Source organism: Apaloderma vittatum, unplaced genomic scaffold, assembly GCF_000703405.1.
Source record: "Apaloderma vittatum isolate BGI_N311 unplaced genomic scaffold, ASM70340v1 scaffold5718, whole genome shotgun sequence".
NCBI classification, from domain to species: domain Eukaryota; kingdom Metazoa; phylum Chordata; class Aves; order Trogoniformes; family Trogonidae; genus Apaloderma; species Apaloderma vittatum.
In genome coordinates, this window is record NW_009730134.1 from 1 (window position 1) to 19,186 (window position 19,186).

Here is a 19,186-nt window from a genome sequence, read left to right on the forward strand (position 1 = left end):
CCCAGTTTGTATTTGTGCCTAGGTCCAGGTGAAAGACCTTGCACTGTGACTTGTTGAAGCTCATGCAGTTTGCACTGGCCCATTTCTCAAGCCTGTCAAGATCCCTCTGGATGGCATCTCTTCCCTCAAGCGAGTCCACGGCACCACACAGCTTGGTGTCGTCGGCAAACTTACTGAGGGTGACAATGATGTTGATCAGCACTGGACCCAGAACAGACCCCTGAGGAACACCGCTTGACACTGGTCTCCATGTAGACATTGCGCCATTAAGTATCACAAGTAACAACTAAAATGTTGTCAACAGGTATCCTGGCCAGATATTCAGGGGATAAAAAGGTGAAATCCAGCACAGGACAACTGCATTTAAACAGCTTTCTGTGTATGCACAAGACTCACTACAGATATAGCTGCTGCCAGATAACAAGTTTTAAAAATACGTAGTTAGGAACTGCAATACAGGAAATTGTGAAATTGTTTGACAGTGCTTGAGCAAGCCCAAATGCACAAACAGGTCTGTACTATTCTGCATGTTCAGAAAAGAAAGAAATTAAGAGCAGGGGGCCTGAATTTTAAAACTGAAAATATCACTTTTTTTAACCAACAGAGGAACTTGCAGTGACTCATATTGTGAAAAGAATCAAAGCTCTGAGGCACAAGATGGGCTGAATTTGTGCTGACTGCTTCAGAACCTGACACTGCTGACGAGACTGCCTGATGGTATCTGTGACTGAGAAGTGACTTCCAAAGCAGCAAAACAGCGAAGCATGAAAGGGCAAAGCAGTTGGTGACCCAACAAGTTACTCTGCCAGTGCAGGTATGAACTATTCTTCACAAGACACTTCTGCCACCTCATATTGGCAATTATAAAGAAATGGGCCAACAGCAGCTAGAAACTTCAGTTGAAATAAATCATCTCCCGTGTGTTTCTCAAAGCATGTTGTCTCTTCTAAAAGTCAGATTAAATATCAAAATATACCTACATCTTTATCACCCAGGTACAGTACAAACTTATTGGATGCCGTCTGGGGGGTGTCTACTCTTGTCTGAGGTCTTTGGAGAAAAAAAGAAAGTGAAGTATAGCCTTTCAGATCTTCAAGGTTGCTTGGAGGTCGAACCTCTACACCAGAGCTGCCATTGAACCTCATAGGAATAGCAACCTGTTAAGAAAACCAAAATTCAGTACTTTATAAGTATCTGCTTCTACTACTCCTATTTAACTCACTGCTGAGTTTAACTGCAAAGTAACCGACTGCATATCGTAGTCATGTTACAGCCATTAATTACTACAGATCTGGACTTCAATCCTACCAAACAATATAATTAATAAACAGACTGGATAATGCAGTATTCCATATTATCAATACTTATCACTTAACATAGCGCTTTTTAACTCCAGATATCAATTAATCAACCCTTACCATGCCTCTGACAAGTAATTGTTGCCTTCACTACACAGACAGGGAAAGACATGCCCTGCAGCTCTAAAGAGGAAGCCTATGAATTATTTAGATGTCTATGCACATATTCCAATGTTTCACTTAGCTCGACTTGACTGTCTGTTGGGAACCATAATGCATCTGTGACTGTAATAAAGACACATCGTTTTACAGCTATTTACACAGTGGTCACAGATTCCTCTTATTCATTATACCTGTAGGTTATTTGTAAAAACCTCGGGGATGCTTGTCTGGGTCTTGAGACCACACCTTCAGCAACTACAGCAGTTACTTAAATGGAGAAAGGGCAGTTTAATAAGGAAGTGATAGTAGCTGACTCTTAACGTCATGGGGCACCTGGAGACCTGAGAGCACAGGGCTACACGACTTCTTCGGAAGTGCCTGTGTTCCACCAGCCACATGTGGGTGGAGAGCGCTACCTCTAAGCTGCAGAGCAGACTTCAGCCCTGCTGCCAAAGCCACCACAACATACCTTGGAAGGCGGAAGGCTATTGTACAAGTAAGGACTGCAGAGATGCCCTAGGAAAAAACTCTATGGGTGGAGGATGAAGCAGGATGCTACTGCATCCACTAATTTTTATACAAAAAATGTATCATGCTTTCTACCTTTACTGTTACTTCAAGTGCTGGGTGGTGCTGTTGAATTAAATTAATCTGGTCTTTCACATACATTTTAACAAAATCATTTAGAAAGAGGAAGAGGAACAAAAGTACTGCTGTGTCCAAACCAATGAGGTCAAGCACGACTGCAGTGTTCGGGACAGACCTTATTTGCAGCATCTCTTGCTTGCTGAATCAGCTCTCTTATGCGATTTACATTCTCAGAGATGTTGCTTATTGGTATCAGCTGTTGGTTGATACTCTCAATCTTGCTGAACAGATCTGGAAGTTTGTTTGTCAATTTTTTTACTGCAATGAAAGAAAAAAATCATTGATGACACAGAGGAGGAGGGAAACAAGAATGCAAAAATATGATATAACTACACAATTGTAAGATGAGTAGTGAGCAGGGTGATGACAAAACTATCTTCCTTACTCCTACAACATCAGGAAGTCCTCACTGAAACCAGTTTATACAGAGGTTATTGTACTAGAATTTGTGGCCAAAAGTATTCATGGAAGCAGACAGTGTCAGCACTTCCAAAAACATATTAGATAAATTCAGATCACTGGTCTCCAAGTCTTTAGAGACCAGTCAACTTTTAACACATTTTACAGGACTTCCTGAGTCACTTCTGCAGTACCTGTCCCTTTCCACTGGCAATAAAGGAAGCTCAGAATACTAGCTTAGGCAGGTACCTAAAGTTTGGATGACTAAAATTTCTGCTGCAAAACTGACCATGTTCACCCAACGGTGACTTGGCAGGTCTCAGACAGCACTTGCAATACCTGAATTGTTTGCCTCCATCAGTGCTTTACTGAAGCCAGCGCTCTGCGTGCCTCCATAGGTACTCTTAATTTTTTCCACATCTACTTGAATTGGGAAGAGTTCATCCAATACATTGGTTGTGACATCCTGGGCACTTCTTACCATGTTCTTTGCACTGGTGATGATGCTGTCAATGTCATCTGAAACACACACAAATGTATGTGTAGATTCTTATAGTAATAGCTGAAAGAGGCAAATGAGAAGTGATCAGCAAGTAACTAACCTCTGTTTATCCCATTGAGATTATTTTGAAGAGTGACAAGATCAGTTTGCAGTGTATTCTTCTTTCCGTCAGCAGCATCAAGCCTTTGCTTCATGTCTACAAGGGTTGGACCAATAGCTGCAAAACAGTGAATGTCCTGTATGAATTTTAAGCAGAAATATCACCTCTCTGTTGGACAGATGGTGTGGCAGTGCCAGCCTGTGCTCTTACACAGCTCGTGTTGCCACTGAGCACTGAATGAGCATTTGCACTGCAAAAAGAGTACAAAGATAAGCGTTTGCTGGACAGGAGTACTACAAAAGTGCACAGCATAGCAAAGGTGTGAAATCACTTTTTTGCCTTTTTGCCATTGGAAATATCCATCACAAGATGTCCCATTGTAATGGAACTATCCTTTTCTCGTTAGATATGTGCTGCAGAACTTTGCTGAACTGTGAAAAAACATGGTTCAATGAAAGCTTGTCATGCTGTGCCAACATTTCTACTAGAATTTTCTTTCTCTGTACCTTGTAATGTCCTTTCAGTCTCCTGGGCTTGATTCAAAAGTGTACTGCTCTCAGTTTTTAACTTTGCAGCTTTTCCTGATAGGTCTTCTCTCTTCATAATCTGGTAAAAGAAGCACAGTACTTTAAGACTGCTCTAATAGTTATACTAAATAAAATTGAAGAAGAGCCCAATCCAGTTTAAAAAAAACCACAAAACACTATACAGGGACAGAGATTTCATGTAAGCAACACCACCTTAAATAGCAACTATCAAGATTAATTTAAGCATAATACAGCCTTGGTCTTCAGCAAACTTCTGATAGATTTTGGGGCATTCAGAAGAAATTACTAGCCCACAGCTATTAGATACTACCCCTATGCTGAAAAGCTTGTGGGTATTCCTAGTACAAAGTAAAAGACAACACCCGAAATCCCCTTCAGTGATTACCAAGTTTGCCTTATGCAGATGTCTTTACTTTGCACTGAGAGGAACCGTTGGCTTTCATACGGACAGCCTCACCAGACAGGCAATTCCTAGCCTGTTTAGTGCTGAACCAAGAATAATTTATGAACATGCAGAACAGCAGCTCACGGCATACCCACAGACAAATAAGGCATGCCAAGACACATGGATTTCTTCTTGGTTAAAAATAAAAGTCTAGTAACAAGTTTACCATCATTTGTCCACTTACAGGTACTTACCGATAAAGCTGAGTCAGCTGCACTCCCAGCTTTGTTGGCTGCTTCCTCTGCTGCTTTGATGGCATTAATAATATTGTCATAGGCAGTAGAAGCTTCCACAGCACAGCCTACCAACTCGTCCTTCCTAGCACTGTTCTTTATTCTGTGGGAAACAGGGTGAAAAATGCAGCCTTCTGCAAAGACTGTGGACTTTTAGAAGTATTCCAAACAGACCTGAACTCAGTATTTTCTAAGCAACGCCAATATAGAAAATGTTTTTCTGTTAGATCCGTAATTCCATTCTGAAAAAATATGAAACTTGGAGGTAGATCAATATGAAAAGACTCTTCAGAAGATGGGATAAGTGCAGGCATGTGGAAAAACACAACTGTGGGTCTCCAAAGCAGTCTTTAAATGATTAAGACTGTGACAATTCATCAAAACACAAGGTCAATAAAACTCCTCCATCATAGCCCCCCAAATACTCTTCAGTTCAGAGGAGGTGAGAGAACTGCAGCTTCCAGATCACCTCTGGCTGCTCCAGAATCCTACAGGAGCACAAGGTGGAGCGACAAGACATCTTGTGTTTTCCCCAAGAGCCAGAGCAGCAGTTCTGGAATCAGAAACAAGAGACAAAATCTCTTCTACTCACTCTCTGTGAGCTCTGCAACTGCCCTGTATTAGCTGCCTTGTACTTGTGAGGACAGTGTCTTCTCAGTTGAAAAAATCCACTGAAAACTAACAAAAAATGAAGAATTTTCCAGCTGAGTTAGGTATTTTGGAATTTAACTTTTTAAGAGTTTCTAGTTGGTGTAATGACAAAATACAAACAATTGGTGCAAGAAAAATATAAATAAATTAGGATTTCACCTTTTTCATTCTGTTCTGATCTATCATAAAAAAAAAAAACTCCAAAACCTCACTCATAATTCCAAGGTAAAGTACAAGTAATGGAGAGAGAAACACTTGATTCATATTTTTTTACAAGATTCCTTGAAGGATGAGGAAACTATAGGAAGTCTTTTCTTCTCTAATGCTGAACAGGTGTGTCTGAAGACTGTCAAGATAGCATTTCTTCCAATTACTTGCCTCAATTCATAATAGACGTATTGATGAGTATGAGTACAGGAAACCACACACAAAAAAAAGATATTCTAAACAAGTTCCTACTCTATACATAAGAATTTTCTCTTATTAGTGAGAATCTAATGAAGTGCAGTAATATGAAACTATAGTATGGGAGTCCCCAGTTCTGGAGGAAAAAAAAATCAGGAAAAATACAGGAAGACCTGGTTTGGGGGAAAAAAAAAAGAAAAGAAATAATTTGTACATCATGATGAAGCAGAAAAAGACAGACGGAATTCCTTTCTAACTTTGCAAAAAGTCATTAGAGCAAGTGAAACTACAGACAAAGCACTGTGCCCATAGATGTTATGTACAAAATTTGCTCATTTACAGGAATGGCAACATACTCTTCCAGTTGTTTTGCCAAGTCTTGCAAAGATTTGGCATGCTCCTCAGCCCTCACCACCAGTGGTTCTTTGCTTGCTGATAAGGAGTGATTTGTCAGCTTTTCATTCATATCCTTCCTTGCTCCATCCAGCTGAGCAGCCAGGCTTTCATATTCCTATGAGTTTATAAGGACAAAATTTTATTTGTATTCATACAGGTTTGATTTCATCCATGTCTCCTTCAGTGGTACATATACTTTGCACCTGAGGAGACCAAGGGGAAAAACATTCCGTTCCAACTTACTCTGCAGGTAACTTGAAACAACTGCTAGTCATTACATTATGCTTCTAGACCCATTATGTAAAAATGGAGAGAGACCAAAGACCCTTCTAGGCCTGTACCCTGTCTTTGACAGTGGCTAAAAGCAATTGCCCAGAACTACATGTAAGAGTAGCACAATCACTTAATGGCATTTCTCACACATATTCTCCCAAACTCAGATATCTGCAGCTCAGTGTCTTCCTCAGACACATCACAAGCCTCAACAAGCTTCTCTTGTTCATCTGTGCAGGCAGATTCCTCTTGCACCCAGGACAGGCTCGTGAGGTCATTCCTTTTCTATGAGGCTCAGATAAGCCTTATGCCCTAGCCACTGAGCTATGCTATCCATTACAGTGACAGCAAGATATCAGGGTTTTTAACCTTAAGAAAGTTAACTATACCTCTTTGCTCTTTTGCAATAATCCAAGTACACTGTTAGCTTGTGTCAGGGAAGATCGGGCAGAGCTCAAAATATCCAAGATATTGTTCTGTTGTACGTTTGTCTCCTCAATCCGTTTCTGAGAAAAAGCCGAAAGGTTGAATTACATATGATTGGGTTAAAAATGAGAGGCAGCCAAATCCATATCTACCTAATCTAGTTTGCATAAGGGTTTACCAAGGGTACTATTGCTGTGGTAATCAGGTAACTGTACTGGTTAGGGACTAATGCTGTCACACTGATTAGAAGAATGAGAAAACTCAGGGGCCTCAGGGCAGTACTACAGCATATGCCTGGGCAGCAGGCTACACAGTTCAGTTATTAGCACTTAAACTAAAAGTAATATGGGTGAGCTGAATGAATTGTCAGGACAGATCATCCAAATGTCTTAGCTCTCAAACCTGGAAACTTTAAACACAGCTCCCTGGTGACCACTTCAATCTTAACCATTCTCTCAAAGGCAGAAATAAAATGACCACACTATCTCTTCGTCTGGGAATCTTACAAGAAAAGGGATGTGAAACCTCCTCATTTTATCCTCTTGAAAGCTCTGAGGGAAATGAAGCTCCTTGATCTAGAGCAGCCCTGTGACAACTCAGTGTCGCTACAGGGTAATAGCACGCCACAAACACAGCCAGACAAGCGGTGCTGCCAGGTAAGGACACGTCAGCCCTCTTCAGTTGGGTTTCTACCATTGTAACATGTCAAATCTCTCTTTACCAGAGGAGTGTACCAGAAGATTTATGACTTGTACATGTATCCATCTTCTAACACAACTGTGCATACTTATGTGGCACATATATTGTAGAGTACATGCACACAAAGGTACAATTAACTATTGAAAGGGACAGTTGAATGTAGAAACTCTTTTGCTCAAAAGGTGTTAGCAAATTGGATGGACAAAAGTGTGCTAAGACAGTGATATATTTAAGTAGTATATTTAAAACCACAATTTAAAAGAATGAGTCGTGCAGAACACTGGTATTTCTTGTACTATTTCGCCACCTCTAAAAATCAAGCAGTGCTTAGAAATGACAGCTGTTTCTTGTCACCCTTCTGATGAGACCTCAGAAGCAGTTCTGTAGAATCACATAGAATCACAGAATGTTAGGGGTTGGAAGCGAACTCAAAAGATCATCTAATCCAACCCTCCTGACAGTAATCCCAAATAATTTAATGGTATTGCACGCATTATTGGTCCCATTTTCATGGCTGTTAAAGCCAAATACTTGAAGGAACTTACTATGAAAAGTATATCAGCAGCAGGGATTTGATCTAGAATAGGAAACAAAAAGGCTAGGGGCAGCTGAAGAGAAGGCCTGGGCAGAGACTCTCCTTTTCTGCTCCCATCAGAACTGCCACACTCATGCTGTCCCAGTCACACAAAGTGGCCACAAGTGGGAGTAGATTACACTAATATCTGTCCATACATACATCAAAAAATGAAAAGAGACCTATGAGAAATTTTAAAGAATTAGTGCTACTTGGCTTTGCAAGGTCAAAAGCAGCAATCAAAAGCACTCCTGAGGTTTAACTTTCTTCTCCCAAACTCCAACGTTACCTTAATGTCTTCCAACAGAACTCCATTATCTCTGTTTAGGTTTTCAGCCTGCTTGATTTGTCCTGTGGCCTCACTCAGAGCTTCACGAAGGTCAGTGATTTTGGACTCATATTCATTCAATGAATCCCGCACAATTTTAATAAGCCCATTATTTTCTTGCTGGTACTTTCGTAGTTCATTCTTAATACGTGCCAGTACTGCAGTATCAGGACCAGAAAGAAAAGGTTTGCTCAGAAAAGAAGGGAACAAGAACAAACTTCCTTCAAAAGGGCTTGACATTTAGGATTAGAAACCTGTGGTTACGTGAAATATTGAGCATCCTTTGCAGCATATGTCAGTGTTACTATAGAAGAGATGCTATTCAGTATCTCACTGGATCAACTCGGCTCACAAGTTTGCTGCTGCAGGAACAGAGCACAGATAAACACTTATCTGGCTATTTCTAAATTAAGGGAGGATGAAGACGATCTGCAAAGACTGAATTGTTTTCTTTTTTATATGGAACTAACACAATTTCATCAACAAAGACATCATCATAGACATTTACTTTGTGCTAGTCATCCAAGCTTCCTCTGTAATCAATGGAGAGATACGGGCGCATTTCAAAGAAGGCAGAAACATAAAAGAGGTCAAATGAATCACACTTTTAAGAGTACCCATTTCACAAGACAGAATACAGAAGAGTTGCTCAGAGGTTTCAAAGTCCAAAGTTAGGGGAAATTACTATCACTCGTGAGGTCTTTCACATTTCTCAACTATGCCCCTGGTTAGAAGATAAGCCTGTGACTTCACTGTTCATGCTGTCTCTAAGGTCTGGAATCAGGTTTCTGAATGTCTCAGTCAAACATGTGTAAAGAACATAAAAGAGAGTACAACTAGTGCAACTAGAACTTCTGAACTTCCTTATCCCTGTATGATCTGGCCCTTGGACTACTCCAGCAGTTTCTTAAAACCTGTTGTTAAATTACACATGTAATTCCTCTAAAAATAGTTGTACGTGCCACAGCCTCTGTATTATAATACACAGAAGTGCTGCATAAGTATATTATGATTGGCTACATCTGAGATTCATTTAGCTACTGAAGAAGGATCTATTGGGCTTCTTCCCCAGCTCAACTTAGTTTCTTCCATAGCAAACTAAAAATGCCTTTTAATCCCCTTGAGAACTACCACTTTCCTGTTGATTAACGACTGCTACAGATCCCAGAGATACACTGACGAATGTCTCTCCCTGCACTCTGTCACAAACAACCAATGGCGCTTCAGATTTAAGATTGATCTTTCTATAGAATAAGAAGCTGAGAGAACAAGCCCTTACACAGCTGAGCTTCTGTTCTCTCCTTCTCTGCCTCTGCTTGAAGTTGGCCAAAGTTGCGGTTTCGCATCTCCGTCATCATGCGTTGAGCTTCGGCCAGTTCCTTGGCAGCATCTCCCAAGGGCAAGTTGTTACCTTCTGCATTTGTACCAGCTATTTGTTCCAAGAGAACTGAAAAAAAAAGTCACAAAGACAGGATGTGCTTAAACCTGTGCAAAAGACACAAATGACAGGGCTGGTCTCTTTTCTGAAAAAGACATGCCTAATCCTGAACTCCTTAACAAAGCAGATCCATTTGGTATTAATTTTTTTTTAAGCTGAAAAGTATCGCACATCACACAAGCAGAGCTAGTAAGATGGCATCAGGCCTTAAATACATCCTAAAAGACCAAGGTCACAGCACTAATTTTAAGCTTCTCACTTTAACAGCCCTATGACAGCAATCCAGACTAAAGTCAGGATAGACGATTTGATGCTTTAAATGCCTCAGTGGTAAAGCTTCTCTATCACTACTCACTCCATAAGGAAGGCAGGCTCCTAAACTAACATTACATATTAGATTTGTAATAGGAAGAGTAAATTCCACAGCTATGTCTAAATTCTAATTTATAAAGTTGTTTTCTAAGACAATCTCTCATGCTTAATTAAAAATACTGTAAACAAACTGAAAAGATTATATAAACTAAAAAAACTTACGAAGTTAGAAATTATTATTACCTTGTATACTGTTGACAGCTATTTGTATTCGTGAAACCAAATCCTTTCCTTTCTGATGAGTTTGGCCAAAATTATTAAATAATATCTCAGCTGCTTTGTAGTTCATTTCAGCCTAGTGAGGGAAAAAAATGATTAGATTAAAAATATTTGGATACGGCATGCTAATATGTAGTCAAGAGATGTGTATTTTTCAACTGATTTGGTAAGTCACCTTTTCTTGGAGAGCATTTATATCATGATTTAGGTTAACGAATTCTGTCTCCAACTCATCTACCTTTGAACCCTGATTATGAACAACGGAACGGTAATTGTTCAATAAGACCTGAAAAGAAAGAAAGAAAGAAAAAATCTGATAAATTATCTGTACACAGGAAACAAATAGCAAAAATTCACTGGGCTAAATCTCTACCCAATGTAAATAAAAGCAGCATTAGTGACATGAGTGCTGACTAATTGCTGTCAAAAGCCTGTAGTTTTTTTTATCTGTGAGTATAGCAACTACTACTCCAACTAGAGAAAATATTGTTAGGATGAATTTTGGTATTGGCAATGGGAGTGTTGGGAGTTTTTTCAGTAATGCAGAGATATGAAGTGCTGGTAAAAGACAGAGCTATGGGGAAACCTCAGAGGTTTCCAGGTGGGCAGGCCTCAGGAAAATCAGAAATACTGATTCTCTTTCAGAGCATGACATCAGCTGTCTTCAAACAGGTGCAGCTCAGTGCTGCCAGCATCTGGTTTCTGAAATCAAAAGTTGATGTATGCAAGCTGACATAAGTTCCTAGCTTCAGCTCTGATTTACTTAATCTGAAATCCATTTCTCTGTTTATGCCTGCCTACCTTTAAGTCCTTGATGCGTGTTTCCAGACGTCTCATCTGGTCCAGTGTGTGGGTACTTGCATGGACGTTTTGCAGCTGAGATTTAATGAGCTGAAGCTCGTCACCTATTATGCTCAAATCCTTCAGCAGTGTAATCACACAGCTGTCGCAAGCTGGACAGAGCACGAGCAAAGGAAAACAATACATATTATCAATATGTGGTGCAGAGAACATTTCACTGCGTACTTTTATAGATGAGGTGCAATGCAGACACTTTGATGCTTGTCACCTGGTGCTGCCTGAAGAACAAAGGCAACAACAAAGCCCACGGTATTAAGAGGAGTGACCAAAGCCAGAAATAGGTCTAGTCAAGAGGTGGCGTCCCTGCCCATGACAGGGAGGTTGGACTAGATGATCTCTAAGGTCCCTTCCAGCCTAGGCCATTCTATGATTCTATGACAAGGAGGAAGCCCCATTTACATCTGTCTAGCTGACCAACTCTTTTGTCATTTTTCCAAGCATTTGGTTGAATGTTTGCTTTTAAAAGAATCATTACAGGACACCTCTAGCCGTTTTTAAACTCTCCCACTATGAAAAGAATCATCAGTATCTATCCAAAGCCAGCAGAAGGCAGTTTAAGTGCAGTTCTGTTTTATTACTTACAGTCACAATCTTCATTGGGATCCACATCTTTTGGTTCATTATTGAAACATTCTGAAACCACAAGACTGTCATCAGTAACCAAAGTTTTCTCATCAAAATACTACTGCTACATTTTAGCCCTTGCATTTCGTGGTTGGCAGCTATCCAAACATGGTGCTGCCCTTCCATAAATCCATCCATGCTGTGAACAAGATGCAACGCCCAGAAGGCTTGAGTATACCAAAGCATTTAGCTCCCACTTATGTCTTGCTGAGATCAACACCTTTTTCACCCCTCATTCTGATTCCCCAAAGGATATCTTAACACAAGGAACTAAGAAATGTTTATGGCCTTCCTTCATACCTGTCGCAGACTGCAAGATTACAGGATTAATCAAGCATGAGTGAAATCCAGAGTGGAAACATGGAAGGAGGTACTGTATGTAACCCATGGCACAGAGCTTGGAACACAGATATAGGTGATATATAACAAATGTGGCCCTCAGACTCTCCAGCAAGCTAACACAAGGGACTGCCTATCCAGTGTGCTGTTTTGTTTTGTTTGGTTGGTTTGTTTTACAAACCCCATTAAGAAGCTTAGCACTCTCCAGGCACACATGGGATTGTAACATCCTGGGATCCTAACTTCTCAGAGGCAAAGAGGAAAAATGACATCATATGGGACAGGAATGTCCCATCTTGATGCCCAAGTCCCTTTTACAAGCTTGGTTCTACTGCCAAACTCTCATCTGCTCTTGAAAATGAAAAGAGTTGTGCGTGTCCTTTACTCTGAAGGAAAAGGATACACTCAGGGTACAGGCTGCTGCTGTCAACAACAGCTTGCAACTGTGAGAGGTTACAGTAATAAAATTGGACCTGAACTTTAACAGCAGCATGAAACAGCCTGGAACAAACTGCCTAGCTCTGTCATTTCCTTTGGCACTAGTACATTAAGTCATCAGGAAGTTAAATGGGAATGGTAGTGAGCGCTGCTGCCAAAAGGAGACAAGTCACAAAGAATATAATTGTAAGAGAACGAAGGAAATTATTCTGAAATTCAAATACCCATGCAGTTCTGCTGTTGTGTAATTCAGCTAACACCAGACACATTTCAGCTGTCTCTGAGAAGTACCAATTAAATAAAACTATTATTACAGCTTGTGCACAAACAACATCAACAAAGAAATGGTGAAATGAAAAAGCCTGGCCAAGTGCCAAACATCACGCACAAGAAACCTGCTAGAACATGCTGTGCTTATGATCACAGAGGGTTTTATTCCTAAAGTGGAGAAAGAGATGGCTGATCAGAATATATAGCTGGAGACAAACAAGCCTGTTGAATTTTGCCCTACAGATTAGCTTGTTCTAGCAAACTCTTGCTTCAAAAAGAAAGGAATGACAAAACATCACACACTGCTTGGATCTGTTCCACACGAGGTATAAAGACATATTACTTCAATGATGAAATACAAAATGAGAACTAGCTATTGAGAAACTGCGCTGGCTGCCAACAGCAGTTCACATCACTTGCTGGTTTTTTAACTTGTGTGACCAAGGAAAGTCATTTGGCAGTCATTTGGCTGCAGTATGAAGAGCAGTGCAGAGAAATTAAGAAATATTAGAAGTTATTAGTTTGACATTTCACTAACCTGAGGAGGAAAAGCTGCCTACAAAGAAAGAAAAGTGTAATTTTACTGGGGAATGAAAATACAGGAGAATCAAAGTCCTTTTCAGGAGCAGTGACCTATGTGTTTCTGAGTAGAAATGAGTATCCCAAGGGACTGAAGTGAAGTCAATTAAAACAATCTGAGAATTGCAGGCTAGGCCTTTCACTTCAGAATTGTAACAGATAAAGCAACCATATGCCAGCTGCATAATATTCTTGTAAGAGCTTACTAGTAGTGCACTACGTGTGTCACTGATACTGGGAAAATCACGGATGTCTTAGATGGCAGAATGTTGTATAGCAGGATTTATAAAACAGCCTCCTGAGTCAGCTCCTAAATTTCACTGTTAACACATCTAGCTTGGACACTTAAGATGGCAGCGCCTGATGCAGGCTCTGAAGATGTCACTATCTGCCCCAAATACATTTTAAAAAGGCATATTGAGACTGCTCAGTTTCATAAGCCCATAACACCGACTGGCAAGATATGACTTAACCATGTCAGAAGAGAAACCACAACGCATTTAAAAAAGATATCCCTGAAACACAAAACCAGAATAAAACTTGTAGCATTTGTGAAGGGAAATACGTGATAAAATGGTTTGCAAGGGTGAACTCGATTACTCAGGACAGTCCTTGTATTACCATGGGGTTAGGTTTTACTTTTTGTTAAAAATGATCTTCATTTCCTGTAAGTCTACATCTTTTCTTCGGTTCCACTAATCTAAGTATCTTCCTTTTCTGCTTCCTAGAGAGAAAACAATGCTTCCTTCCATGTTCATAGGCCCTCACATACCTCCAGTCAGGCGGTCACAGCTAGCCAGCTGTCCATTATTATTACAATTACACTTCTGACAGTAGCCTCCATATTTTTGTGGATTTCCAAAATATCCTGGAGCACAGCTAGATAAAGAGATACAAATAATTGTTATTAAATATTTGAAGCTACTTCTGTGAAATACACTTTCTCTTCACAAAAACCGTCCAGTTATTCTCCTGCAGAAACTTTCAAGAACTTTTGATTTCATGTCCTGACTTAGACAAAAAGAATATATTTTTGGTTTACAGTATCCTCTGCACTATGCTAAAAATATCTTGCCAAGTACTGCAGAATTTTTTTTCTAAAAATAAAAGAACTCCCACAATGCTCACATAGGAATAATTCACTTAATCCGAAAAAATACAATGCACACAGATACATATATAGAGAATTTGGCAAGGCTCAACCCTGCAAACCACACCATGCTGGTCTGTGATCCCACCAGAAAACATATTTTAAGGAGGATCATACTGCAAGCACATGCTGAGATTTCAAATAGCAACAGCACTGAATGACATTATCACCCTTCTGCTGCGTGATACCTCCTCTTGCCATCTGCCAGCAAAGCAGTCTGTGTGAGTAACCTTTAAATATTTTATAGGTAAAATATATTGTCCATACTGGCTAGCTAATATTCCTACAAGTCACTCTGTTGTAGGGCCTGTAGGGTTGCCAATACAGGCCAGGATGAGCAGCTGAGGTATGACTAGATTTGGAAGAGAAAAATCTGCTCACAATCTGCAGCTTAGATATCAAAGGTAACAGTCTGGAAGCACAAGACGATGTGCTACTGGAGGTACTGTCTTCAAGTGAGACATTGTGACTTGTTGGCCTCAGGTTTCCAAACTAGAAAACACCACTCAATTAGCTTAAATTCCCCTTGGATATGAAGCTCAGTGCCTGCCTGAAACTGCCAAGCTCTTCCTCTTGTGCTTTGCCAAACTCCTGCCATCCTCCAGCAACAGAGACAGCTTCGGTGTTTGTAGGCTCCACCTGTTAGGCACATTAGAATGATTTGAGATGAAGGGTTTGCTGTTAAATGCTGCATGGATGCTGCTGGTAACTAAGAACGCTGAAGCACCATCATGTAGATGGGAGGAAACAGAAAAATGTTTTCATCTGGAAAAAGGAAAAAGTGAAGCAGGAGTCACTGTTACCAGGAGGAGGGCAAGGCATATGTGTGCATACTATGTATATGCATACATCCCTATATTGCCCCATATGGACATATCTTCCTTATGGAAATATTTTCCTTAATGGTGCCTCTCAAAAACATTTGTCTTGAGAAACAAATCACTGACCGTTCACAACGGACGCCGGTATAGCCCTCTTTGCAGAGACATTGAATTTCTTCACCATTTGCCACACAGCCAGTTGCAAATCTTTGAGAAGAAGCAAAAATATTATTGCAAGCACAAAATCAAATAGATTTTACACTCAAGAGGCTAAGCTCAGTTAAATGAAAAGGTTTTATACCACCAAATTACTTCGCAGCTAATTTAACTATCTCCAGACAAATTGCTGTGATTAATTCTTTGAAGTTTCATATTATTCCTCTAAATTCTTTCCTTAGACTAAAAAATAATCATTTTCTGACCCTCTGGACTGAATATAATGGTATAATAATTCCTAAAGGAATACCTAAAATAAATCTTAATAGTGATGTTCTAAAATAAAATAGCTACCCAGATTTGTTTTATCTTGCTAGGCAAGAATCAATAGCCTATGCTAGACAACACTTCCTTCTGTTTGGATAGCTTTTCTTTTTTAATGGATGGAAACATTAAGGCTATTTTTATGCAGCTAATAGTGGGGGATTTGTGGGGTTTTTTTAATAGAGTTGTGCACCATTTTGGGTAGCCCTAGAGCATATCTGGTTAACATAATGAACATTTTTGTCTGTTCTTTCTAGTAGAATCATCTGGATTCAGATTTCTCTGGAAGGAAAACCATCCATCTTTTGGCTGATGTTTGGGAAGGAGAAGGCAGGAGGTGAAGCAGGGATAGGCTATTTCCATTTTTTAATCTATGAGCAGTTGGATAAAGCAAGTCTGTATGTCAAAGACAGGTATCTGCACTGAGAATTACATCTAATTTGACTAGATGGAAAATTGTCAACTCCAATAACGCCAGATGAGGTGCATTTCCTATGTCAGAAATCACCCTAATGGGCAGCTATGAAACTGCACAAGTTTACAGCCTCCCTAGGTATTTCAGCACTCTTAAAGCAAAAGATGACTAAAATATGTTTGGTCAGCCTCAGGCAAACACCTGCAGAAGAGGTAAATGCTGTCAAAACCAGATCTATCACAGAGTTCTCTGACAGATGAAAAACCTTTCTATTGTCTGATAGTGTAGATCTCTTACTTAAGGCTACTTGGTGTTTGCTAATGCACCTGGCAAATACTATGTGGTGCCTTTAGCAATTTATAGCTTATGATTTAAAAAAAATATTTGGATTTAATGCATATCATATTTCGTAACTGACCAATTATGACAATGTGACTAAACATATCACGCATTTCAAATGCAATTTTAAAAGTCTGGCAACCTTATTAGATTCAAGAATATTTAGGGTTTTTTTTCTAGTTCAGTGTGTTTGCACTTAAAATGGGACTTCCACCTGAAAAGCAACCATACTCCTTCAGAAATCTAGATACGTGCTTAAGAACTTTACTGGTTTTATATTATTTTTGCTTGTCACTAAATTTTCTGAATTCATATAAAAGGCTTGTTTCGTTGTTGTCACTTATCTCCAAACCAGAGTGCTGCTGGTAAACATGAGAATAAAGATAACTTACATCCTGCATTTCAGTAATCAAGAAAGATTCTGAACCTGCCCAGTAAGTGAGAAGACCTCCATCCTGTATTTCTCACTACGGCGGAATTACTGGTGGTTTTTAACACAAGCCCATTACAACTGCCTGAGGCTCACCTGGGCGATGAGCAGCGAGAATCTGTGGTGCAGGAAGTGAGTGAGAACTGGAATATCCAGCTTATTAAAAAAAGGAAATGCCGTGAGACAGACCACCAACTTACTGCTGGACTAACATGCCTCACCATGTAGGGTGATAGGAGAATACAGAAAAAGACCTTTATCTTCCTACAGTAGCAGGATTGGGGTTTTTTTCTCTTCTTTTTTTTTTTTCTTTTCTGCTTTCCTGCTTGACTTCCTATGACTTTTTACTGTACCTGTTTGTATAGGGGCAAGGACACACCCGGCAGGAACCTTGAGTGGCATCTCCAAAATAACCATCTTTACAGCGCTCACATTTTTCTCCATCGGTATTATACTGACAGTTCTTTAAAAGGAAACAAGTAAGACAGTTAGTGATGCTTTACCGCTGAATATGGCTTTATTATTACTTAAAAAAAATTATAGTAAATCTACTCAGAAGATAAACTTTTTTTTCTTCCACATTATCAAGAATTTGCTGCTGAACTACCTTCGTGACCAGGATAGATTGATTCCAGTCTAATTGTAGAAAGCACAATTTGATCACTATTGTGGAAAAGCAAGAGATAAATAAGCAGCAGTAAACATATTTTTAAAGAAATTCAGTCAGGTGCATAGTTTGTTAAGGAATATTCCATTAATGTACTCTCTATGTCTTCATATTTCAAGTAAAAATCAAAAATCACTGCATTTAAATGGAACTTTAAATTTTGTATTTTAACACTAATTAGAAGGTAGATATCAGGCAATTATTTGAGACTAAAAATCCCATGAAATTAATATAAAAAGTATTTCTCTTCGTAGATTCAAATCAGAGAGGATGAGCAAGTTGCTTAAAATAGAAGTTGTTCAAATGCATTTTTGAGCCACCACAAAAATTCCATGTGACCAACACTCAGGCGGCATTAAAGCTCCCAAGTCCTAAAACTGTTTTCTTCAATGTGCAAGAGAATGATCCAGCGTCCGTTCCCACTGAGCTGAGGGTGTACTAATAAAGTGGAAGATGGAAAAAGAAAGTAGGAAATTGGCTGAAAGCAGTCACTGAGATTGCACCCCCATTTCCTGGTTTTTGGTGGCTTAGGGCTACGGCTGAAGGCCCTGCTATCATCTTTTGCAGCAGAAGGGCATTCTTCCCTACAAATGAGAAACAATTCTGTCTCTCCCATCTTTTCCTACACTCCATTCTCCTCCACATTTCTTCACATCCAGATTCCCTCAACCAAATCAACAGCCTTTCTCTCAGACTCTGCGTGTAGTAACCCCTAGGTTTTTTTCATTTTGGTTAAAGAACTAAATCTGTGGCCCACTCGTGAAATGTTCTGGGAAAGAACAGGAAAAGCTCCAGTTCACATACGGGCCATTTAACTAGGGGAAGCTTAAGTAACAATGAAGGCACTGTGTATGTAAAAGAAATCATTTTAAAATGCAGCCTCTTTAAAAGCTGGTGTATATACTCCTGAAAAAAAGCTCATGGAAAATTCACTCTGTTTCTGAATATTTACTTCAAATTTTGATAATCCTGAAGAATAAACTAAACTGCAAAGAGAGTAAAAGAGAGGTATTTAAGAATATTTGTGTTGATTTAATCTTGGAGCAACCTCCCCTTGTCAAATTTATATCCCAGCTTTTGTTTTGCTCACTCTCAGTAGAAACTGAAGCAATTCCATAATAGCTGAAGAAAGTCTATGTTGCTTCACATGTAAGTCACTTTGAATGTGCCATGCTGTTTCTCTAGCTATATGGTGTAGGAAGACAGGAGAACATAATCCAGGGCTCCCAAGGCATGGTGGAATGAAGCCATAGCAGCAACTCATGGCCTCATGAAAGGACCTCATGGGTTTTCCTTACAGTTTCACAGGGCCAGAGATACCCCTGGAATCCTAGCATCTCCAAACCATCAAGTATTGCAAACTCTGAAAGGAAAACTCTCAGCTGACTCCATAAGCACCCATATGGTATGAGGAAGACAGAGCAAGTTGCCAGGGCCACAACAGAAACACCTATGGCCATGAGGTTACATGACATGAAACAACACGTCATGGGGTGAGCAAGTCTTAACACCACACTGCTGCTGAGGGAATGTGCCTTTCCAGAGGAAAGGCAGGGACCATAAGGACACAAAGCCTGATTAATGGCAGAGGGCCAGCTTTTCCTCAGTTCTCCTGTCTTCTCCACCTCCTCCTATACCCAGTTCTCTTCTACTTTCA

At 39.8% G+C, this 19,186-nt stretch overlaps 1 protein-coding gene across 1 annotated transcript in view; it reads right to left on the reverse strand.

Annotated features, from left to right (window-relative positions):
* Window positions 1-980: 980 nt before the first annotated feature.
* The window catches only part of LAMA3 (laminin, alpha 3), a gene marked incomplete at both ends in the record, with an annotated part of 94,434 nt that continues 76,228 nt past the window's right edge, over window positions 981-19,186 (reverse strand). The window contains 17 exons of the mRNA XM_009874669.1: window positions 981-1,157; window positions 2,224-2,366; window positions 2,847-3,026; window positions 3,110-3,226; window positions 3,616-3,715; window positions 4,297-4,438; window positions 5,748-5,902; window positions 6,450-6,566; window positions 8,049-8,245; window positions 9,367-9,534; window positions 10,081-10,192; window positions 10,292-10,402; window positions 10,918-11,069; window positions 11,560-11,610; window positions 14,000-14,106; window positions 15,325-15,405; window positions 17,216-17,325. Of these exons, the coding sequence (XP_009872971.1) occupies window positions 981-1,157; window positions 2,224-2,366; window positions 2,847-3,026; window positions 3,110-3,226; window positions 3,616-3,715; window positions 4,297-4,438; window positions 5,748-5,902; window positions 6,450-6,566; window positions 8,049-8,245; window positions 9,367-9,534; window positions 10,081-10,192; window positions 10,292-10,402; window positions 10,918-11,069; window positions 11,560-11,610; window positions 14,000-14,106; window positions 15,325-15,405; window positions 17,216-17,325 (2,220 nt within the window). The remainder of the gene's footprint in view (window positions 1,158-2,223; window positions 2,367-2,846; window positions 3,027-3,109; window positions 3,227-3,615; window positions 3,716-4,296; window positions 4,439-5,747; window positions 5,903-6,449; window positions 6,567-8,048; window positions 8,246-9,366; window positions 9,535-10,080; window positions 10,193-10,291; window positions 10,403-10,917; window positions 11,070-11,559; window positions 11,611-13,999; window positions 14,107-15,324; window positions 15,406-17,215; window positions 17,326-19,186) is intronic.